Raw genomic sequence first — 23,761 nt, forward strand, 5'->3', positions numbered from 1 at the left:
AAAAAAAAAAGGAGATGGAAAAGCTCATTACCCTGATTAGGTCATTACATGTTGCACACATGTAGTGAGTTATCACATCAGATCCAATAAATATGCACAATTGTTATGGTAAATTTAAAAAGAATGTTTTCATCGAAGTATTATAATGCAAGTAAGAAGTCAGGGATATGGCTGCAATACACAGAGTAAGAAGGACCTGAAGGGAGGCATTTCATCACATGACTAAAGAGATACACAAGACATTCGGCTCCTAATGCCCACATCCAGCCAACACCCAAGACCTAATCAACCTCTATAACTCCTGCAAATCACAGCAGTGGGAATGAAATACTGAGCAGGTCACAGAAGCTGGCTAACTGGTTCTTCAAGTACAGGCCATGAACTTCTCTGATGGTGTCACTTTTGGTCTAAGCCTCCGGTACTGGAAATTCCAAGCCCAGAAGCCGTTTAGACTACTTGCTAAGTGCAAACGCAGGAAACACAACACATAAAAGCAGGAGGGTGAGAACTCCGGAGCAGGAGAGAAGCCAGGTGGCTGTCTAAGACACACACCTCTTCCGGAGAGCCGCTCCCAACTCCCCCACCAAATCTCGGTGGGGGCCCACGTCCTTAGAGTTCCAGTTCCAAGACACCGGACTGGGCCAGTTTGTGAAGCCTTCATGATGTTTTGTGGTGAAGACCACATACCTGCAGATGTCAAAAACAAATGAGCAAAGGAAGCGGGCGTCAGGCTACAGACGTGAGCTTGTGCAGCCTGTCTTCCTTCAGCGTTAGTACTGGGAGGGGAAAGCCAGGTGGGTGTTATAATCCTGGCGCTCTGGGAGGCTGAGGCCCGAGGACTATTAAGTTGGAGCCCAGCCTGGGCAACTTTACAAGCCCCGGCTTCAAATTAAACAGTAAAAAAGGGTTGGAGACGTAGTTCAGTGCAAAGGCCCTGGGTTCAGTCCTCAACTGCCACACCACCACCAGAACTGGTGGGAGGAACCTGACAACAGGAAATGTGCTGGGATGAGTCACTATATTAGTGACTCCACGCTGAAGACAGTGACTTCAGTGACTCCTCACTGAAGACACAACATCCTGTGAATGCCATTCCAACAATGGGGGCAAACTTGACTGAGTCACAGTCCTTGTACCTAGCCAAGGAGCCCAGAGGGAAGGAAGGACAGGTGGGAGAAAACTAGCCCTTTGATTCTGTTTTTTTTTTTTGGCTCTGATTCTTCAACCCTTCAGGGTATACATAATTAACTTTTGTTAACCCTTTGTCCTGAAGGAGAATGATGTGGACTGGCAATAGGAAATTATAGCAGTGCAAGCTGTTTTACCAAACCTACATAATCCCCTCATTTATAGGAGTGACAAGCCACGTGTGGTGATGCACATACACCTGTGATCCCAGCATTTGGGAGGCTGAGGCAGGATGATCATAGTGAGTTCCAGGCCAGCCTGGGCTACACAGTGAGTCCAAGACCACCCTGAACCAAATGGTGAGATCTTGTCTCAAAAACCAGAAACAAACACAACAAAGAAGCAACAGAAGACTAAAGGGCCGGGAGAAGGTCGGTGTTGAAATAACCTAATCACCTGGTATTTCATTTACTTTTATGGCAGAAAAGTAGATAATGCCTGGACGTGATGATCTGATCACTGCCTGGTGTGGGGGACTCCTGAACCTTAGGAGTCACGCAGTCCTTTAGAGGTCATAGTCGTTGTCTTCTTCTTCTTCTTCTTCTTTTTTTTTTTTTTTGTCTTTTTGAGGCAGAGTCTTGCTATGCGCTTCAGGCTGGCCTTGAGCTCACTTTGTAGCCTAGGTTGGTCTTGAACTTGCAACAATCCTCCTGTCTCAGCCTCCCATGTGGTGGGATTAGTTTTGCGCCCTCACACCTGTAATTTTTTCTTCTTTGTAAAGTAAGAATCTTTATGACCACTGGAAGACAACCCTTCCTGTTCACTCAAGCTTTCTACTCGCATATATTTCTTCCCAAATGCTAAGTGCTGGTTTTAATTTCTCTTTAGGACAACAGAACCTAAAAGTCTAAAAGACACAGAAACCTGAAAGATGACTGTGGAGCCAGGTAGGGAACAAGAATGCTCCAAGTGGAAAGCACAGGGACCTCCCTGTCCCCGTCTCTTTTCTCTGAGCCACTGCCTGAGCGTGCAGGCACCGCAGGGGCCTCGAGGCCGCCCACCCGGGAGGCCCTGCCACGGACAAAGCGGGTCCCCCTCCCCTTCCACACCACGGCGCCCTGGGGCTTTCGGTTTTCGAACTGGCCCACCACGGCCTCCGTGAGTTCCTGACACCGCAGCCTTCTCGGAGCACCGCACAGGGCCGGCCGGGCAGCGGGCAGCAGGGGGAGCATCTGTACCGCAGCCCGCACACCCAGGCCGGAGCTCCCTTCCCTCCGTCTCCGTGGAGGGCACGGGGCAGCTGCCTTCCGCAGGCGTCCAGGGAGGCTGCAGGGAGCCTGCAGGGATTGGTCTGGGCCCACAACTGAACGAGGTCCAGACTCCAGGCCCTTGCTTCCGAGTCTGGACAGGACAGCAGGTGTCGCCCAGCTCAGGTGTAGACAGGGAGGGGTGGCTCTTCCCTGAAACCTGCATTTTTTTTTTTTTTTTTGTAGTGGAAATTTGAACACAAGCGCTTTGCACTGAACTAGGTCTCCAGCCTGAAATCTGATTTACGGATCCCCAACCAGACGCACCTTACTCCGGGTCCGGTGCGCCACGTCCGGCGCAGCCCTCTTCGGGGCGCAGTCGGGCCCGGGCGGCGACGCCCCCACCTCCCCGGCCCCGGCCCCGGCCCCGGCCCGGACGGACTCACTTGGCCCCCGCGGCCTGGAAAAGCTGGGCCCACTCGTGCGGGTGGAAGAAGCGCGCCGTGAACTGCGGCCCGAAGTCGCCGTAGCTGAAGCCGGGCGGATAGTTGTCGCGCATGAAGAGCTGGTAGGCGGGCAGCCCCTCGCCCTGCCAGTGCCACCAGAACCACTCGCTGCCCCAGGCCGGCACCGAGAACACGCCCCAGTGCACGAACACCCCGAACTTGGCCTCGTCGAACCAGGCCGGCAGCGGCCGGGAGTCCAGGCTCGGCCAGTCCGGGGTGTAGCGGCTCGGAGCCCCCGGCCCCGACTGCGCCGCTCCCACGAGCAGCACAAGCAGCGCGACACCCACCAGCCCCGCCATCGCCGCTTCCGAGCCCGGCCCGGCCCGGCCCCGCCCAATACGCAGTTGCAGCGCGGCTCCGCCCATCGGGCCAACGATTGGCTCGGGAGGAAAAAGGGGCGGACCAACCTCCCGATTGCTTGACCCCGAGCCACCTCCTCTCCAGCGCAAGGGTCTCTGCAGCGCCCTCTGGAGTTCCAAGCAAGAAAAACCCCAGGAGGCGTTGGCCGCGCTCCGGTAATGAACTAATGAGAATTTTACTAAACCAAGGACTTCACTGCGGGGTTAAGTCGTGAAGATGAGGCCCACGCCTGTGCCTGGAACTTGGGAAGTCCACTTTGCGCAGCCATACTGCAGCGGCTGCCATAGGCTGAGGCCAGATCACGGGTTTTACTGGGTGGGGAATTAGGGAACCAGAGGCGTTTCTAGTTTGGTTTGAGTTTTGGGGACAGGATGTGGCTGGCCTCAAACTGTCGGCGACACTCTTGCTTCAGCCTCTCCGAGGCTGGCATCATGGGCGTGTACCATCAGGCCCCACCACAGGGAGCTTTTCAGCTGTGTATTCATAAATATGACTTACCCTTTTTTTTTTTTTTTTTTTTTTTGGTACTGGGACTCGATCTCAGAACTTTGCACTTGCCAGGCTGGCGCTTGTACCACTGAGCTATATTCCCAGCCCTCAGCTGTGTATTGATGAGAAAAGCTCAGACGTGAGCGCAGCAGATTGGAGGGGTGTTATAACAGCCCTGGCAAAGCTGGATGTGGTGGCGCAGGCCTGTAATCCCAGCACTCAGGAGGCTGAGGCAGGAGGATCGTTGGGAATTTGAGACCAGCCTGGGCTGCACAGTGAGCTCAAGGCCAGCCTGCACTCCTTAGCGAGACCTTGTCTCAAAAAAAAAAAAAAAAAAAAAAAAAAAAAAAAAAAAAAAAAGACAACACCCCTAGCAGAAATAATGAGGTACAGTGGGCATATGAGTGGGGAGTAGAGGGAAAAGTGGGCACTGAAAGAGTGGGCGTGATCGTTCTGCCTAACACTTACTGAGGTCGCTTTGGGAGTTGAGGCATTTCAGAATGTACCATTTGTGGGGTTAGGGGCGCACATCTGTAATCTCAGCCCTTGAGAGGCGGAGGCAGGTGGGTCACAGTGTTTGAAAACAGTCTAGGCTGTACTGCAAGACCTTGTCTCAAACAACAAAGAAACAGGAGAGTGCAGCCTGTAGCTGGAGGGGCTGGGGTGCAGGTCTGTGGTAGAGGCTCATGGGAAGTCCTCCGGGACTCCCACAGGCTGTGTGTCAGGTCAAGTCCACCTGCGGGTGCGGGAAACATGCAAGTCAGAAGGCACATGACCACAGGTGGTGCAATCAGTGGTAACAGCAGCTTGTCAGAGCTGGAAGGAAGCTTGGAGAGTTCTGGCACCTTCCTCTTCCCTACCCCTCCCATTTTACAGGGTGGGAGACTGAGGCCCAGAGTGGGGAAGGGAGTTGTCTAAGATCATGCGGCTGGTTTTGGCCAAAATGGGACCAGAATCCAACTGCAGCAGATGTGGAATCTGTGCCCTCTCTTGCCCTGCTCCTGCATTGCTCCTGGGAGAAGGCAGGGCCAGCATGACAGCTAAACACTTCCTCCTCCTTGAGTGGTCAGGAAGTAGGGGCTTTGCTCGCGTGAGTGATGAAATCAAGGTGCTGCCATGCAAGGTTAGGGTGGCCTACATGCAGCGGCTGGCGTGCATCGAAGGAATGCATTTTCTGCCTTTATGAGCCACCCGGTTAGTGGGAATTTGATGCAGGAAAATACAAAATCATAAGCTGAACATCAGGCAGGAGGACCACAGGTTTGAGCTTAGCCTGGGCAATTAGCAACTTCGTGAGACCTTGTCTTAAAATGAAAACATAGAAAGGGCTGGGGATGTAGCTCAGTGTGAAGGCCCTGGGTTCAATCCCCATATGGGGTAGGAGGAAGCTGACTCCCTCTGTACTAAACATGTATACTCAGCCGGGTGTGGTGGTGCAGGCTTGTAAGCCCAGCACTTGGAAGGCTGAGGCAGGAGGATCCTTGCAAGTTCAAGACCAGCCTGGGCTACAAAGTGAGCTGAAGGCCAGCCTGAATTGCATAGTAAGACCCTGTCTCAAAGCACAGAACAAAACTCCCATATATACTAACTTTTATTTTCTTGTTATTATTTCCTAGACAATACAGTATAACAAAACTATTTGTTTATCATTTCCATTGTATGGGGTATTGTAAGTTATCTAAAAGTGATTTAAAATATATGACAGGCTGAGGGTAAGGGTGCATGCCTGTGATCTCAGCCTTTGGGAAGCTGAAGCAGGAGGCTCGCTGTGAGTTCAAGCCTAGTCTGGAATACATAGCAAGGCCAAGTCTCCAAAAAAAAAAAAAAAAAAATTAAATAAAAAATAAAGTACAAGGCCAGGTGTAGTGGTGCACACGTCATCCCAGTTCTCAGGAGGCTGAGGCAGGAGGATCACTTCGAGTTTGAGGCCAGGTGGGCTACAAAGTGAGTTTAAGGCCAGCCAGAACTGCATAGTGAAACCCTCTCTCAAAAAAGAAAAAAAGGAAAATATACGGAAGGATATGTGTAGCTTATATGAAAATACTATAGCATTTTATATAAAGAACTGAATATCTATGGTTTTTGGTATCTGTAGGGAGGGGAGGGGCCCTTGAACTAATTTTCCCTCAGATACTAAAAAGGTACGTGACTGTAATCCCAGCACCCAGAGGCCGAGGCAGGAGGATTGTGAGTTCAAGGCCAGCCTGGACTACATAAGGAGACCCAGTCTCAAAAAACAAGTAAATACCCCCCAAAGCACCTCAATAAAAGCCACAGCAGTGTGACCAGAGTACCTAGGTCCATCCTCCCTGAAGTTACTTCAGTTAATTGCTATCATTCGAACTTGCTGATGGCCTTCATTGTACGACCTGTAATATCTTTGTTTATTGAGGTTCTTCTTATCAGAATGTAGACTCCAAGCTTTCTTCAACCCCCAGATGGGGGCAGTCTCCTTTCTGGTTGGGTATCCAGATCCATCACAGACCCTGCACATATTTACAAGGTGGATGGAAGAGCGGATGGACAGGAGATGCTTTGTCTCACATGTATTTACTTAAGACAGTGGGTTTTTGTTTTGTTTTGTTTTGTTTTGAGACAGGGTTTCACTATGTAGTTCAGCCTGGCCTAGAACTCTGTGTAGCCCAGACTGGCCTCACACTCAATGATCCTGCTGCCTCAGCCTCCTGGGTGCTGGGATTGCAGGCGTGCACCACTTTGCCCTGCCTCAAAACAGCTTTGATCAGTATCTTTCCTTTTGTGGTGATTGTGTGAGAATTCCTCTGCAATCCTTCCCATCACCAGCAGTTCCCGTGTAAGCACCACGTGCTAACCGATTGTGCCACTGGAGTGCCACCAACAGCTTCTCTTCTCCCTGTCTTAAGCCCTTCTGGAGGGAAGCCAGCCCCTCCGGTATGTGAAATCCACGTGCCCTGAGATCTTCACATGAGCGGGCTGTGTTCCTGCAGGGCGAATGGATTGTGGCAGCCTGGCCCTTGGCCTGGCATGCTGTAGGCAATGTCCCTTCCTCCTGCTTGCTTCTGCTTGCCCTGCATCACAGGGGTGTGGGGCACGCAAAGGGGGTGAGTGTAGAAAACCTTTGTGAGTAGCTTCCTTTTCTTGGGATCACTGCTTGCTTCTGGTAGCCCCACCAAACAGGATGTTACAACATCACTAAAATATTGGGTTTTTTTTGTTTTTTTCTTTGGTACTGGGAATTGAACTCAGGACCTCATGCTTACTGGGCAGGTGCTGTGCCGCTGAGCTACATCCTCGGCTAAATCTTTTTTTTTTAGTACCGGCAATCGAACTCAGGACCTTGCGCTTGCCAAGCAGGTGCTTATGCCACTGGGCTATATCCCCGGTGTCACTAAAATATTGAGAAGAGTCTGTATCTCTGTGCCCCCAGCTTCCTCTAGGTTCCCCAGGGACCTCAGAGGTCACAGTGCTGGACAGGAGTTGTCAGGTCAGAGCGGCCTTCACCCAGACAACGAGATGCTTGAGCAGAAGTCTCACCATTTATCTCTGGAAAAGGGGGTCACACCCTTCATCCACAACACATCCCAGTTCTCGATCCTTAGCGGGGTGGGACAGCCTGAAGGTGGGGCCTTTCATAGCTTCAGAACCACGGAGGCCCTGATGATTAGAAGGAGCAGCCACTCCCTGGAGAGCCCACCGGATACCCCGCGTTCCCAGGAGAGCAGTCCCGTCCTGCTGGAGCTTGGAGCTCCCCCAAGTCCCTCGTGCAGGCCCTGGGGCTCCCTGTGGGTCTGTGGTCTGGGAGGATGCAGGCCCTAGGCCAGCTGTGGGTCTGACCTGATGTGAACTGAGCCTGTCCTGGGCCCTGGGCCCCCAGTGGCCGCGTGCAGGCAGCGTGGCCAGCCCACCCTCCCAGAGGGGCGGCCGTGCTCCCCAGCACAAAGCGTCAGTGTCCCCCTGGGGCTGGTTTAAGAAAGGTGGCAAGGCCAGTACCTCTCTCTGTCTTCTCCAGAGAGAGACACACTCTCTGGCTGGGTTGTTTAAGACAGCAAAACAGGCCCTATCAGGGATCCAAGTGGATCAGATCTCTGGGAGCCGGACCCGGGGTGGTGTTCATGTCAGCCTCTGTCTCTGTGATGGAGGACTTCACGGAGGACCTGGGGGCTTCTTCTTTTCCCTCCAGCCCAAGTCCCCTCAGGCACTTCTTCCAGTGGACCAGGCGGTGCCGGGCCGAAGAGCGGATTTCCCCGCTGCGCCAGGCGTAGATGATAGGGTTCACCATGGAGTTCAGAAGGCAGAGGATGGAGCAGAACGCGAAGATTTTCTTGACCTTGTCGCTCATCGTGCTGGCCAGGCTGTAGACCATGAGGGCCAAGGCGGGGAACCAGCACATGCACAGCACAGCCAGCAGCAGCCCCAGCGTCTTGGCCAACCTCACATCCAGCCTCATCCGGGTCATTCCTGGCACCGGCTTGTCCTGGTGTTCAGCCAGGCTGGCTACGTGCTGATGGGCCCTCCAGAGGACATGGCCGTAGGTGTAGAAGATGCCAGAGAAGAGGACGGCAATGAACAGGAGCCAGCCCAGCAGGTAGTCATTAGGGATCAACGGGAAAAGCTCAGAGCAGAGGCTGGGACAGCAGGTCCATCCCGCGAGCGGCAGGTAGGACACGAGCGCGGAGACGACCCACATGATGCCCAGGGCCGCCAGCGCCCTCCCTAGGGTGAGCAGAGCTTTGTATGTCAGTGGGTGGCGCAGACAGAGGTAGCGGTCGACGGCGGTCAGCAGCAGGCTGCCCACCGAGGCTGTGAAGGTCATGGTCACGCTGCAGATCTTCAGCAGGAAGATGGCCTTGGAGTCCACGCCATGGAAGACGTGGAAGTTGACAAAGCTACAGACGAAGATTATGCTGGCCAGGAGGTCGGCTCCAGCCAAGCTGCCTATGAACAGGTACGAGGGCTTCCTGCGGAGCCGGTGGGAGGACAGGGTCAGATAGAGCACAGTCGCGTTCTCCAGGGCGCTGAGCAGGCCCAGAATCGTGCACAGCACCGCGACAACTACCCTCTGGGGACCACTCAAGACCATGTAGTCCTTCATGGGGTTGAAGTCCAAGTGGGCCACAGAGCCGTTGGCCGCCTGCGTCTCCTGACACCCCTCCATGGGGTCTGCCTCTCCGCGGCTCCCCACTCTGCTGCAGCACTGGGAAGAGGGAGAGAGTCGTCCGGTTAGTGCAGACAGGACCGACGGGACCTCACCTGACCACTGACACCCATCACACTTTGCCTGAGAGGATGGATCACAGGTTGGAAATCGATACGTATTTTGTTCTCCTTTCTCCACATAAGTGGGGAGCCAGGTCTGTACGAAAACAACAAGCAGAAGTGGCCTAGAAGCTTTTTGGCCTTTTGTTTTCCGAAGACTAATCTTAAGACTTCCTTTTAAAAGCAAGGGAAAGCCCCAAGAGGAAGGTAAAATCAAGAAGAAGTGAAATCTGGAGATCATGTGGGTATTTTGCTTGCTTTTTGTTTTGATTTGTCTTAATTTTTGCCAGTTCTGGTAAGGTGCTGAACATTTTTGTTTTGTTTTTTAAAAATTTTTTTTTGCAGTACTGGGAATTTAACCTAGAACCTTGTCATTGAGCTACATCCCCAGCCCTTTTTTCTTTTTTAGTACCAGAAATCGAACTCAGGACTTTGCACTTGCCAGGAAGGTGCTTATGCCACTGAGCTATATCCCTGGCTCCCAGCCCCTTTTTCATTTCTTAAAAAATTTTTTTTTTTAATCTTTTTGAGACAGGGTCTCGCTATGCAGTTCAGGCTGACCTTGAGCTCACTTTGTAGCCCACACTGGTCTCTAACTCACAACGATCCTCCTGCCTCAGCCTCCTGAGGGCTGGGATTACAGGCATGCGCCACCATGCCCGGCTCATTTCTTAAAATTTTGAGACAAAATCCTGCTAAGTTGCTAAACTGCCCAAGCTGGGTTTGAATTTGAAATCCTTCTGTCTCAGCCTCCCTAAATGCTGGGATTATAAGCATATGCCATCATGCCCAGCAGCTGCTGAAGTTTTAATAACTATTTGGGGATGGGAGATGGTCCTTTGATTTCATCCCAAATGATAGGAAGGTAAATTTTATAAGATAAAATATTTTATCCTACATAGAATATACCAGTCCAGTTAAATTTGAATGTCAGACAATTATTCTTTTTTAGTATGTGTACCACCTTCAAGAGAACAGAGAGATTTGCATGACCATGCCCAGCTAGTTTGTTTTTTTTTTTTTTTTTTTTTTTTTTGAGATGGGGTCTTGTGATATTGCTCAGGTTGGCTCTGATTCCTAGGCCCAAGTGATCCTCTTGCTTTATTCTCAGAAGAGCTGGACTGCATGTATATAACCCTAAACTTGGCCATGGCTAGATCTGAAAAACAATCAAATCCCAGCACTTTGGAGGCAGAAAGATCGCCATGAGTTTGGGGCCAGCCTAGACTACATAGCAAAACCCTGTCTCAAAGAAAGAAAAAAAAAAATTGGTGGATTAAGCGGACAACATATTCTTTAATAAGAACGTACAAGATTTAAATGTGCAATTGTAATCATTAGGCTTAATTGTCTACTTGATTGGCCTGGAACCACCTAAAGGATTAGTAGTAGATCACACTCTGGGTACTTCTGGGTGGGTCATGGAGGTGTGGTCTTGGGGGTCAGTATCTGGTCTCTCAACTCTTCCTCTCTGGTATGTCTCCCTGGGCTGCCCCCGGCCACCATGAACTGAGCAGCGCTGCTCCGCCATGCCCCTTCCACATGAGGTGTCTGCCTCAGAGCCAGCGAACCGTCGATTGAAACCTCAGAAACCATAACCCCATAAACCATTTCTTTTCTTAAATTGAGCACGTCAGGTATTTGGTCCCAGCTATGGTAAAGACGGTTAATACAGCAATGAACAAACTTGACCTAATAGTCACATATTGAGCTCAGCACCAAATAATTGGAGAATATACGCTGTTTTGAAGCAGATGCAGATACTTACCAAAAGTAAGTCCTAAGTGAAATATAAATTGCAAAACTATTTAAAATGATCTGGGACCAGAGATATAGCTCAGCAGTGCAGTGCCTGCCTGGCAAGCTCAAGGTCCTGAGTTCAATTCCTAGTACCCTCCCCCCAAAAAGAGCTGTAGTATAAAAACCATGTTCTACACTTAGAAATTAAGAATCTTAAAAATATAACTCACAAACTTCATGGGTATGGAAACTTAAAAACATACTTCTGGGTAAAAAAATTATAAGGGATGTTATAAAATATATAGAACTGAATTATATGAAACTGCAACACGTTAAAACTTATGAGATACATTTGAGTGCTAAGGGGAGAAACGTTCATAGCCCTTAATGCTCATATTTGAAGGAAAAAGTCTAATGAATTCATGGAACTAGAAAAATAATAGCAGCATAAATCCAAAGAAAACAGAAGATAGAAATAAGAGCAGAAGGCACACATGGTTCATGCCTATATCTCAGCACTCTGGAGGCTGAGACAGGAGGATTGCCATGAGTTTGAGGCCAGCCGGGGCTACATAGTGAGTTCAAGGGCAGCCTGAACTATATAGCAAGACCTTGTCTCAAAAAAAAAAAGAAAAAAGAAAAAAGAAAAAAAAATAATAGCAGATATTAATGACCCAGGACAACAATAGAAAGAATTGACAAAGACCAAAGCTAGTTTTTATTTTGTACCAGGAATCGAACTCAGGATCTTGCACTTGCCAGGCAGGCACTTGTGCCACTGAACTCTATCTCCAGCCCTTGTTTTTTTTTAAGATAGTAAAACAGACAATCTCAGGCAAGATTACTTAAGAAAAAAGGAGAGAAAACTGCAAATAAGAAAAACATTGGGAGCCTGGCGTGGTGGCGCACGCCTGTGTAATCCTAGCACTCAGGAGGCTGAGGCAGGAGGATCACTGTGAGTTCGAGACCAGTCTGGGCTACAAAGTGAGCTCAAGGCCAGCCTGAACTGCATAGTGAGACCCTGTCTCAAAAAAAGACAAAAAAAAGAAAAAAAGAAAGAAAGAGAAAAACATTGGGTATGAGAGAGCAGTGGTCCACAACCCTTTGGATAGGTTCTCAACCTCAGCAGGAGACAACAGAAATGAAAATTTTGCTCCTGCCGCTGACAGTATCAGTGTGGGACCAGGGTGAAGCCGCCAGCACTCAGCACGCAGGTGCAGGTTGACCCAGTCACTCTGGAGAGCAGCTTTGCCAGATCTAGTGAACTCCAAGGTGTCCCTGTCCTCCTTGGGTGTTTCAGTTTCACTTCTGGGCGGATGCTCCCAGCAATGTCCTGCCAAGGGCCTGGGAGACATGCACGGGAGAGCACGTGCAGCCATTTTTGAAATTTTTTAAAAAATTAAATAATCAAAATGTCCAATTGGGAGAGGGATAAATACATTGTATGGCCCTCTAAGAGAATATTATGAAGCAGTGCAAATGAACTGGAGCGATACATGTTAACAGGATAACTTTTTTCAGTCCTGGGGGATGAACACAGAGCCTTTGCCCTGAGCTACATTCCCAGCCCTTACATTTTAGTTTGAGTGAGGGTCTTGCTAAGTGGCCCAGGCTGGGCTTAAACTTGTGATCATCCTGCCTCAGTCTCCCAGAGTGCTGGGAATACAGGTATGTACCACTGTGCCTGGTTAGAATTCTGCCCTCCCCCAGAACCGAGCGTCCCATCCAGAGCCTCACACATGCTAGGCAAGTGGTCTGCCACTGAGCCATGCCTCCAGCCTAATGTAAATCTTGGAAACTCAACGCTGGGCCCAAAGCCAGATCCCTTAGGAGCGTTTAGAGGATTTATGAGGTAGACAAGGGAGCAGAGACCTTGCAGTTGGTGGTAGGTATCCTAGGGAAGTAGGAAGGATAGCAGGAATTTCCCCCAGGACACCAGAAAGCAGAGCTCTGGCTGAGGCAAAAGGAAGAATATGCCGTCTATTCAGATGGCTTTGTTGTATTTTATTTATTTTTTGGTCCTGGGGAACAAGGGGAGCTCTACCACTGAGCTACATCCCAGCTCTTTTTATTTCTTGTCTGACACTAAATTGCCCAGTCTGGGCTCAAACTTGTGATCCGCCTGCCTCAGCCTCCCAAGTGCTTGCGGGGGAGATTACATATGTAGCTACTAGTAAAATTTCAATGACACACAGGATTCCTGTTGTATTGTTTGGGGCAGTGTCACCCATGCACAGCCTGCTGTTCCACCTGCAGACAGGTATGGCAGAGCAATGCCTCAGCCCCAGGCAGCCAGCCCTGGCCCGTTCAATTGGACACCTCCAGCTGGGCCATAATGTTCTTCTCTCACCTCCAGGATTTTGCCCCAGGGCTCTTTTCCTGGCTCCCCTTCCTTCCGGGTCTTCCTGTTGGGCTCACCCGGCCCACAGTCATGTGTGAGACTCCCAGCCTGACTGCACAGACACTGACAGGTTCCACAGTGTCTTCCTCCCCCACTAATGTTTGTACGGAACTTAAATTCTGCAAAATACTTTTCCCAGCCGTAATCTAATTTCACTCACACACCTCTATAAGAAAGCAGTTGTGCCAGGCATGGTGGCACACGCCTGTAATCCCAGCACTCAGGAGACTGATGCAGGAGTATCATTGTGAGTTCGAGGCCAGCCCGGGCTACACAGCGAGTTCAAGGGCAGCCTGAACTGCCTCAAAAAAAAAAAAAAAAAAAAAAAAAAAGGTAAAGAAAAGCAAGCAGTTGTTGGAGCTAGGCACGGTGGTGCATTTCTGTAATCCAGTGCTGGAAGTGCTGAGGTAGGTGTATGGTAAGTTCCAGGTTAGGCTGGGAGCTATCATGGGTTCTGGGCTAGCCTGATTACAGAGTGAGACCCTGCTTATAAAAAAAGGAATTATGGTGGAGTTGGAGGTGGGGCTCAGTAGTTAAGTGCTTACCTAGCATGTCAGAGGCCCTTGGTTCAATTCCCAGCATGCTGGAGCAGGGGATTATGGTTATTGTTGCTTCACAGATAATGGAGGCTCAGAGGCGCTGAAACATTTGGCTGAGGCCACACAGGGCATCAGGGTTAGGGACTGAGCTCTGCTCTTTCCAAATCTTCCATGCCTCGGCACCAGTGCCTGAGACATAGCAGATAATCAAAACTAACCAATGAAATCAGCTCAGATGGAAAGGGTCTGTCTCAAGGGGACTATCCCTGAGTGTCTTAATCATTTTCTCCTTGCTGGGACACAACATCTAACACCCACAGCTTAAAAGAGGTGAGGCCTATCTTGGCTCATGTCTTAGAAGTTTCTGTCTTGCATGGTCAGTGGCATGGCCGAAGGGCCTGGGCGGAGGAGAGCTGCTCACCACAGAACAACCAGGAAGCAGGGAGAACTAAGGGAGAAAGCCAAGAGGGAGATCACCGTTCCAGGTCACGCCCCGAGTCTTCTGCCCAGACCTCACTCCTAACAGCAAGTCAGCTCTAGCACCTCCATCAATCGATCACCATCCAAAATCCCTGCCTATGAACACACGAGGCTCTTGTGGGATAGCTAGATATAAACCATAACATTCTGCCCCTGGCCTCCAAAAGACTCATGCACATCTTTTAATGCCAAATGCATTTAGTCTACCTCATGGGCACACTGGCTGGCCTCCCAGGCTTTCTTCTAAAATCTGGGTTGAACTTTTCCTGACCCCACAGCTCTTGCATTCTGCATGCCTGTAAAATCAGCCCAACATGGACAACTCCAAGGTCTGCTGACAGCCTGAGCAGTAGCTGGGCCTCTTTGAATCATGGCTGCTGCAGCCTCTGAGCACCTGGACAGCTAAACACTGAAAGGAATCTCAGCAAACATGAGCTCACCCACCCTTCCCTAGCAGAGTGCCCTGAGGCTCTCTTCTCCAAGCAAAGTCTGAAGACAGAAGTGAAGTTTTGCTGTTTTTCTGGGATGCCCTGGAGGTATCTTCTCTGTTGTACTGACTCAAAGTACTTGGCTTCTTCTTTTTTTTTCCTTCTTTTTTCTTCCAGTACCAAGAATCGAACTCATGACCTTGCACTTACCAGGCAGTTGCTTTGCCGCTGAGCTAAATCCCCAGCCCCTTGGCTTCTTTATAATGCTAATCTTTTCAGCAACCAAAATCTCCTTTGCTTTATTTTTCAGATCCGGGAGCCTGGCATGGTGGTGCACACCTATAATCCTAGCACTTAGGAGGCTGAGGCAAAAGGATCATTGTGAGTTCGAGACCAGCCTGGGCTACAAAGCTAGCTCAAGGCCAGCCTGAACTGCATAGCAAGACCTCGTCTCAAAAAAACAAAAAAAAAAAAAAAAAAATTTACAGATCCCAAGTTTACAGGAGCTTTCTTTCCGGTGAAACTCAGAACTTTTGAAAGCACTCACCTGTGTCTTTTGCTCTTGATTCTCAATGTAGAGCTGGCTAAAAGCCATATCCATGCCACATCCTGTGTGTTGGGCTGCCTTAAAATTTCCTCTACCAGGTTAGTTTGCCATCCTTTTTTTTTGTTGTTTATTTGTTTTTTTTCTGGTACCGGGAATCAAACTCATGACCTTGCGCTTGCCAGGTGGGTGCTGTGCTGCTGAGCTAAATCCCCAGCCCCTTAGTTTGCCATCCTTAATCTCAGTCTCCCACAAGGTCTCAGGACATGAGCAAAACTTAGACAAAATTTCTGCCCGAGCATAACACACATGATCTCTAGCCTGACTACCAATGGAATCCTTGTTCCCAACTTAAACCCCCTGAACCTGGTCTTCACTGTCTGCTTTTTTAAAAAAATCAACATTCTGGGCTGTCATTATTAAGCTTGGCTTACAACATTCTAGGGTTGCTCCTCTACCCAGCAGCTCTAAACCTTTCTGAACTCTTCCTGCAAACCAGTTCCAAAGTCTTCTCTCAACCACACGGCAATGACCCCAGTTCTCTGGTATCCAAACCTGTCTTAGTATCTTTCTCGCTTCTAGGTCATAATACCTGATACCTACACTCTGAAGGAGGACAGGCTTATTTTTGGCTCACATTTTAGAAGCTGCAGTCCTCGGCGGTGGAAGAGCCTGGGCACAGGAAAGCAGCTCCCTTGATGACAGCCGGGAAGCACAATGAAGGAAAGCAGGAAGGGAGATAGACTCTTCCAAGTCACGCCTGGGACCCGCCTCTTCTGACCAGTCCCCGCCTCCCAACAGCAAATCAGCTATGGCGCCCCCGCAATTCAGTCACCTTCCCAAAGTCCCACCTAGGAGTGCACGAGGCTCCTGGGGGGACGTCTAGGTATAAACCATGAGGCCAGGGTGCAGGGAGACGGGAGCAGATTGCATAGATTGAAATCCCAGCAATGGCCTCATTTGATGCCAAGTGCCTTCACCTTCTCCTTCTCATCTGTTAGGGGGATTCCTCGTGAGGATTTAAAGAAATTAACATAAGTGAGTATGTTTGTTGTTATTGTTATTATTAGGAGCATCTTCAAATGGGGAGGATCCCTCTATGCCAGGAAGTTGTGGAAAATACCATGCCTGGGGCTAGCAGGGTAACTAGTAGTAGAGTAACTGCTTAGCATGTGCAAGGCCCTGGGGTCAATCCCCAGTGGTACACACACACACACACACACACACACACACACACACACACACACACACGTATACACAGGCTGATGTGGTAGTGCATATCTGTAAGCCCTGCACTTGGCAGGCTGAGGCAGGAGGATCACCATGAGTTTGAGGGCAGCCTGAGGCCCTGTCTCAAAAAAAAAAAGTGCCTGGCACATCATAAAAGCTCAGTAAGCCGGGCATGGTGGCACATGCCTGTAATCCCAGTGCTTGGGAGGCTGAGGCAGGAGGATCATTGCAAGATAGAGACCAGCCTGGGCTACAAAGTGAGCTCAAGGCCAGCCTGAACTGCATAGTGAGACCCTATCTCAAAAAGACAAAAAAACAAAAACAAACAAATAAAAAAAAGAGCTCAGTAAATGGCAATCGTAGTTCAGTGTTCTTAGATCTTTTTTTTCCTGTACTAGGCAACCCATGGATAGCCTTCTTTATTTTATTAGTTTTTTCTGTCTTTTTGAGACAGGGTCTCGCTATGTAGTTCAGGCTGGTCTTGACCTCACTTTGTAGCCCAGGTTGGCCTCAAACTCACAATGATCCTGCTGCCTCAGCCTCCCAAGTGCTGGGATTACAGGCATGCGCCACCACGCCCAGCATTTTATTTTCTTTAATTAATTTGTTTGTTTGTTTATTGTGCAGTACTGGGGATGAACTAGAGCCCTTGCACTGAGCTACATCCCCACACTTTTTTTATTTTTTATTTTGGGGCAGGGTCTTGCTAAGTCATTAAGTCACCCAGGCCAGGCTCACGCTTGTGATCCTGCTGCCTCAGCCTCCCAGTGTGCTGGAATTACAGGCATTCACCAGCATGCCTGGCTCTTTTAAGACAGGTTCTCACTTAGTTGCCCAAGCTGGCCTCAAATTCTCCATCCTCCTGACTCTGCCTCCTGGGTAGCATGCACTACTGTACTAGCAGCACTCTTGGGATTTCTGAAAGAGCAGCTCCCTTTTATTATCGGCAGAACCCCTTTTCATGAAGCAGGCCGCTGGAGCCCTCCCATCGAGGCAGCCCAGGCCCCTCCATGGACCCAGCAGGCTCCAGGAAGCAGAAGGAAGACCTCCTGTCTCATGTGGCTCTATTGCCACTGAGCTAACAGCACGGGCAGAAAGGTAATTTGTCTAACCCAACAAGTTAGTGGCAGAGCTGGACCTCGATTCACATCTCCTGGGAAGCGGGGAAGGAGCATCTCTCGGAGGCAGATGCCTTCTTTGGGTGTTGTCAAGGTCATACCTGAGCTGAGACAGAAAACAGTGCCTGCTGGCTCTTGACGGGGGTCACAGGGAAGTGAAAGACAGTGCACACAGAACACCAGTCTTTCTCATGCCCACGTCCCCAGCTGCCACCTGGAAGCTTCCAGGGCAGGAGGCTGAGACAAGATGCAGCCTTTCCTGGCTACTGCCCCGGCAGGAACTCTCTCCCCTTGCTGCCCTTGGAATGCTGCCCCTGCCGTCAGGGGATGGCTTACCCTATGCACAGTCCAGCCTGGAAGAGGGTCCTGGCATGGCGGTGGCTGGCATCTGTGCCTCACGCAGGCCTTGTGCAGCCACCAAGGTGTGGTCACCATCCAGAGTGGGGCAATGCAGGGAATGCAGGAAATGCAGGAGTGCGGACAGAGGTCCTAGCAAGACAACATCCGATAACAACAGGATGCAGCGGGTGACAGGAAACGCAGCTCCGTGTCCTTTGCCTCTGGGGTCGCACATCTGGCTTCTGGAAGGGCCTGTGTCTAGGGCGAAGCCGATCTGAGTGTGTCTGCCACACGGGATACTTGTTCTCATCCCCCTCTGTCATACATGTCAGGTGACTCCTGGTGAGTCCCCTCAGCTTTCTGAGCCACTTTTCTCATCTGTGAAGTGGCAGTAACAATACCTGCCCACTTCTTACAAAGGCCCTGGGATGATGACTTCCGTCACTGTTTTGTGACCGGGCCATGGGTGGGCTCTACAGGGCTACTGATCCTTTCAAAGTACGCATGGGATGTGTATCTGAGCCAGGCACAGGGGTGCACACCTGTAATTCAGCCATTGGGGGGCTGAGACAGGAGGATCACAAGTTCCAACACAGCCTGGCAAATAGCAGTTTAGCCAGACCCTGCTTCCAAATACAAATAAAAAGGGCTGGGGATGTAGCTCAGCATGAAGCTTCCTGGTTCAATCCCTACTGCAAAATGAATAAATAAAGATAAAAGCACTGGGCGTGGTGGCGCACACCTGTAATCTCAGCACTTGGGAGGCTGAGGCAGGAGGAGCACTGTGAGTTTGAAGCCAGCTTGGGCTACACAGTAAGATCAAGGCCAGCCTGGGCTACAGAGTGAGACCCTGTCTTAAACACTCAATCAATCATTCAAAACATGCTGAGATGTAGCTCAGCGGTAGTGTGCATGCCTGCTGTGTGTGAGGCCCTAGCTTCAAATCCTCAGCACCACAAAGAAAAGAAAAAAAGACCTGCACTGGTGCATTGTCCCAGGGAAAAGGATTCACCCTTCCCATGGATGCCAGCGCCCCTGTGAATATGAGGAGCCACTCAGGCACGCAAGAATGTTTTGTGGCCTGATACTGTACAAAGGTAAGAGTAAGAGAGCCAACCAGCAGGCATCTCCCCACCCACCCCAACACCAGAGCTGGGACCACCCGGCACCGTCCTGCCCGTGCCGCACCCTGGCTCACCCTGGGCGTCTGGGAAGGGAACCTCGGGCCCGGGAAATTCTTAGGGGAAGGAGAGCCGAAGGGAAAGTGTGACATGAAAGAGGTCACCATCGCAGCTGCCACGGAGCCGCAGGTGACAAGGAGGGTGAAAGGCAGTGCACAGACAGCGCCCGTTGCCTGTGATGAGTGGACGCCACTGGCTTCGTAGCTTTGTTTTACTTTGGTGCTGCGAGTGGCACCCAGGGCTCCCACGTGCAACGTGTGTGCTCTCCCACCGAGCCGCACCGGCTGCCTCGTTGTTTTTACCCCTGGCTGGAGAGGGAGGGCTTGGGTTCCAGTCCCCGTCTCGCCCCTGAGTGGCTTTGGCCAGGCCCTGTCTCCCGTCTGGGGCTTCCTTTCCTCCTCTTCAAAGCAGGTGGGTTGACGGGCGATTCCCAGTCTCCTTCAGGAGACTCAGCATGTGGGATCCCACTATCACAGGTTTTGAAGTGAGACCTCCCTGGATTCAAATTCAGCTCCGTGATGTATGGGCTGGTGGCCTTGGGCACTTCTCTGAGCCTGTTTTACTCACCTACAAACTGGGAGAAATTCTCCCCGTATGCCGTGGTTGTGAAGATTAATGCTAGAAGCTTACTAAACTTATGATGCTGTGCCTGACTTATAGTAGGTGGCTAACGAAAGGCAAGAAATCAGCCAGGCGTGGTGGCGCACGCCTGTAATCCCAGCACTTGGGAAGCTGAGGCAGGAGAATCGCTGCAAGTCCGAGGCCAGCCTGGGCTACATAGTGAGTTCAAGGCCAGCCTGAGCTGCATAGCGAGACCCTGTCTCAAAAAGACCAAAAAAAAAAAAAGATTTTGTCTTATTCCAGAAAGAATGGACATCATCAAGGAATCAAGTAAGAATTGGCCAGGCGTGATGGTGCACATCTATAATCCCAGCACTTGGGAAGCTGAGGCAGGAGAATGGCTGCAAGTCTGAGGCCAGCCTTGGCTACATAATGAGTTCAAGGCCACTCAGAACTATAGCGAGAACTTGTCTCAAAACAAAAACAAACAAATAATAACAAACGTTGGAGAGGTTTAGCGAAAAGGGAATCTATCTATATTGTTGGTAGGAATTAAAAAGGTACAACCTTTATGGAAATCAGTGTGGAGATTCTCAAATAACTAAAAATAGAAATTTCTTTTGACCCAGGTATTTGATTCTAGGTACCGTATCTTCCTGAAGGAGTTAAAGACATCATATCACAGTGGTCCATGCACACTCATGTTTATAGCGGCACAATGTATCATAGCCAAATCTTGGAAACAGCCCGAATGCCCATCAAGAGGTGAATGGATAAAGAAAACAACGGAGTACTACTGTGCCATAGAGATAAACTTGAGGCATTCATAGGTAAACGGGTGCAACTTGAGATCATGATATTAAGTGAAATAAGTCAGACACACGCTTAAATATCTCATGGTTTCCCCATGTGAGAAATTATATATCTATATCTATCTATTATCTATCTATCTTGAAGATAAATAGGAAGTAGAAAGATCTTTTCCAAATGACAGGGGAAACAAGGGGACAGAAGGGGGGAAAAGAGGGAAGAGGGACGGCAAAAAAGAGCTGGAGGGAGAAATAATGAAAACAGAGATTTTGCAAACAGGAAGGGGACCAGGAGTTGGAAGGAGCAGGGAGGGAGCGGGGGAGAAGGGGAAGGAAAAAAAAAAGAATGAAGAGGTATTATGTGCATGTACTAACTCCTCATGATAAATGTAATCATTATATACTGCTAATATGTACTAATAACAAAATTTTAAAAAAGAATTACCCATCAGAAATGGCCCGCTGTGACCCTCTGGAGCTGCCACCCAGCTTGCTGGGCCCTTGATGCGATCAGCAGCCATAGGAAGGGAGTCATCAGGCCTTCCTTCCTTCCACATCATTATTATGTTTTTTTCCTCTGGCAGTACTGGGATTGAACCCAGTAATGGAATTGAACCCAGGGCCTTCGTACTGAGCTACATCCCCAGCTCTTTTATACATTTAAATTTTTTTTCTTCTGAGACAGGCTCTTACTAAGTTCCCCAGTCTGGGCTTGAACTTGGCATTCTCCTGCCTCAGCCTCCCATAATGCTGGGGTCACAGGTATGTGCCACCACACCTGGCTTCCCTATTTCTCTGTGCCTGTGTCATACTGCGGACTGCACCCAGGGCCTCAAGCATGCTTGGCACATGCTCTACCAGGGAGCCATCCCCCAGGTCCTGCTTGCTTTCCTCTCCTCGTCCCTTCAGTCCCCAGTAGCCCCTGATTAAAGTTACAGTGAACACTTCTGGAGTTGTGGGGTTTGTGCTCTGTTCTTTTGCCCAAATCTGATCTATTTTTATATTTACTTACATATCAAAAGCTACCTCCTTGTGCTGTGGCTGTAGCTCTGATAGAACGTGCACAGGCCTAGCAAAAGCTTTGACGTGCACAAGGCCTCGACCCAGGGCCCAACGCGGGTTTTATTAATTCGTGAAGAACGGGACTGAGTGCCTGCGAGAGTGGCGGGAAGTACGTGAGTACTGAGAGCCGGGCTAGGGAGGAGGCAGAGTGGCACCCCTGCAGTCTGCAGAGCGAGGTCTGCAGAAAGAGCACCAGGTCCCAGTTCCGGTAAGAGGCAGCCTCTAAGTGTGCAGGGGTCTGCGTAACACAGATCGAGGAAGTATCTTGTGTTTCCGTGGGTTGCTTCAGCTCTGATGTCCGGCCTTTCTGCCCTGGGACATCAAGGCCTCTTTCTCGAGGCACAATCCCTGCCAACAGCATGGCAAAGTCTCCCGGCCCAGCTCACACTTAGCAATGGGGAGCTATGGGTGGGCATCACTGCCCTGTCCCATGGCTTCAAAGGCTACACATCAGCGCCTCAGCTAAACTCATTTGTGTTGCTTAATGCCAGTTGAGGGGGTGGGGCGGGGATATAGCTCAGCGGCACAGTGGCTGCCTGGCAAGCCTGAGGTCACGAGTTTGATTCCCAGTACCAAAAAAAAAAAAAAAAAAGCCAAATGAGGGGGTAGAATATATTCCTAGCCAGCTCGGTATATATCAATACACGGAAGCAGGGCAAGGGTTAGCCAAAATGGAGACAAATGATCTTTCAGGGGTAGCCGTCCCAGTGGTCCTCCACAGACAGGGTTCAATCTCTAGCACAAAGCAAAAAGCCGCCCCCTCCAGGAAGCACTCCCTGGTCTCCACTTGGGTTCTCCCAGGTCCTCCTGTGTGAACCACTGTTCACCTGTGTCCACTGTGTCCACTCCACATCCTGCTTCCTGAGCTGTGGGCTTCTAACCCTGAGAGGAGAACGTGGGCCCGGAGTGAGTTTATCTGTGTATTCACACCCAAAACGTGTCTCGCACCAAATAGGGGTCTCCTGGCACAATGCTGGGCCCACAGCTGACCCTCGGTGGAGGCTTTTTTTGTACTGGAGATGGAACCCTGGGAAGTTCTACCCCTGAGCTGCATCCTCAATCTGTTTTCATCTTTATTTTGAGATATGGTCTTGCTTATTGCCCAGGCCAGGTTTGAGCTTGCAGTCCTGTCTCAGCCTCCCAAGCAGCTGGGATGACAGAGCTGCACTAACTTGCCTGGCTGGGCGGGGCCTTTCTGATGAGGGGCCAGCACGGAGCTCGGCAGCCCCTACGGCAGTGGAACTCAGCCCGGCCAGGCCAAGCAATGCGCCGGCCCCTGAGCTTGCTCCTGCATCCCAAGCCGTGGACGCTGCCCACGAGTCCGTCCTTGTCCACCCTGAGCCACAGCGCCCACTGTACTGCAGTGCTCCTGGCCCAGAGAACAAGCTCCCAAAAGAGGTGGGAACACAGCAGAGCTCTGAGGCAGGGTGTGAACCTGACGCCTAGCAACTGTCTGGGCTCTGTGAGCTTGTGGACAGGTCACCGGGACAGTCACTCCCCAGATGACCTGACCGGGAGGGAGGGCCCTGCGATGGGGGGCAGGAACCTAACACCTCTCAGGTCACACAGTCCCAGGAGAAGTTCATTAACACGAGGTAAAACACAGACACCCCTGAGGACGGGTGGAGAGGACTCCCGAGGGCCCCCTGTTCCTGGGGTGGCGCTCACCTGGGGCTCCCAGCGGGACTGGCCCAGAGCAGGCACTTGGCTACTTTAAAACGACTGATCAGTTGTGGTGCAGGCCTCTGACTGCAGCACTTGGGAAGCTGAGGCAGGAGGTCAAGAGTTTGAGGCCAGCCTGGACTGCTCAGTGAGACGTTGTCTCCAAAACAGACAGACAAACAAAAACGCTGGGCCTGGTAGTACGTGCCTACAGTCCCAGAACTCTGGGCTGGGGACTTAGTGAGACCCTGTCTCAAAATAAGACACTAAAACAGGGCTGGGGATGTGGCTCATTGCAAAGTCCCTGGGTTCAATTCCTGCTACGGGGGAAAATGGTTGAATGAATGAATGAGAAAATGTGGAGCAGGAAGAAAAGCAGTGCTTCTTTCTCCTGGGTGTCAGCAAACAGAGCTAAGCACAATGTGGAGCTGGGGTGGGGGCGCACGCCTGTGATCCCAGCACTCCCGAGGCTGAGCAGGAGAATCGCTGCGAGTTTGAGGCCAGGCTGGACTACTCAGTGAGTTTGAAGGCAGCCTGAACTACATAAAGAGACTCTGTCTCAAAACCAAAAAATAGAAAAATAAACGCCGCGTGCGGCTGCAGCCTCGGGCCACACGGGCTGGTGCCTGACCCATTTACGGGGAGGGTGAGTTACTCAAACTCTGTGCTTTGGTTGGTTTTTATCTGTGAATGCGGAAATGC

The 23,761-nt window shown here is 50.5% G+C and overlaps 2 protein-coding genes and 1 long non-coding RNA gene across 8 annotated transcripts in view; 1 reads left to right on the forward strand and 2 right to left on the reverse strand.

Moving 5' to 3' along the window:
• Fuca1 (fucosidase, alpha-L- 1, tissue) overlaps nucleotides 1–3,261 on the reverse strand; it is a 15,706-nt gene extending 12,445 nt beyond the window's left edge. The window contains exons 1-2 of the mRNA XM_005394783.2: nucleotides 2,822–3,261; nucleotides 553–687 (exon numbers count right to left, since the gene is read on the reverse strand). Coding sequence (XP_005394840.1) covers nucleotides 553–687; nucleotides 2,822–3,246 — 560 coding nt within the window. The 5' untranslated portion in view covers nucleotides 3,247–3,261. The remainder of the gene's footprint in view (nucleotides 1–552; nucleotides 688–2,821) is intronic.
• Nucleotides 3,262–3,264: 3 nt separating this feature from the next.
• Nucleotides 3,265–15,766, forward strand: LOC106149719. Its single transcript, XR_001236040.1, has 3 exons — nucleotides 3,265–3,396; nucleotides 14,404–14,661; nucleotides 15,680–15,766. It is a non-coding gene; the product is annotated as an uncharacterized LOC106149719 (long non-coding RNA).
• Cnr2 (cannabinoid receptor 2 (macrophage)) overlaps nucleotides 7,227–23,761 on the reverse strand; it is a 31,328-nt gene continuing 14,793 nt past the window's right edge. For 2 of the 6 annotated variants that reach the window (XM_005394785.2, XM_013519502.1), the window contains one exon: nucleotides 7,227–8,903. In XM_005394785.2, the coding sequence (XP_005394842.1) occupies nucleotides 7,770–8,864 (1,095 nt within the window). In that variant the 5' untranslated portion in view covers nucleotides 8,865–8,903 and the 3' untranslated portion in view covers nucleotides 7,227–7,769. Of the gene's footprint in view, nucleotides 8,904–13,651; nucleotides 13,835–15,734; nucleotides 15,805–17,781; nucleotides 17,935–23,761 lie in introns of those variants that run through there. The other 4 variants (XM_013519501.1, XM_013519500.1, XM_005394784.2 and 1 more) reach the window with 4 other exon arrangements.

This window comes from Chinchilla lanigera, unplaced genomic scaffold, assembly GCF_000276665.1.
Source record: "Chinchilla lanigera isolate Chin_1 unplaced genomic scaffold, ChiLan1.0 scaffold00051, whole genome shotgun sequence".
Classification (NCBI taxonomy): Eukaryota; Metazoa; Chordata; class Mammalia; order Rodentia; family Chinchillidae; genus Chinchilla; species Chinchilla lanigera.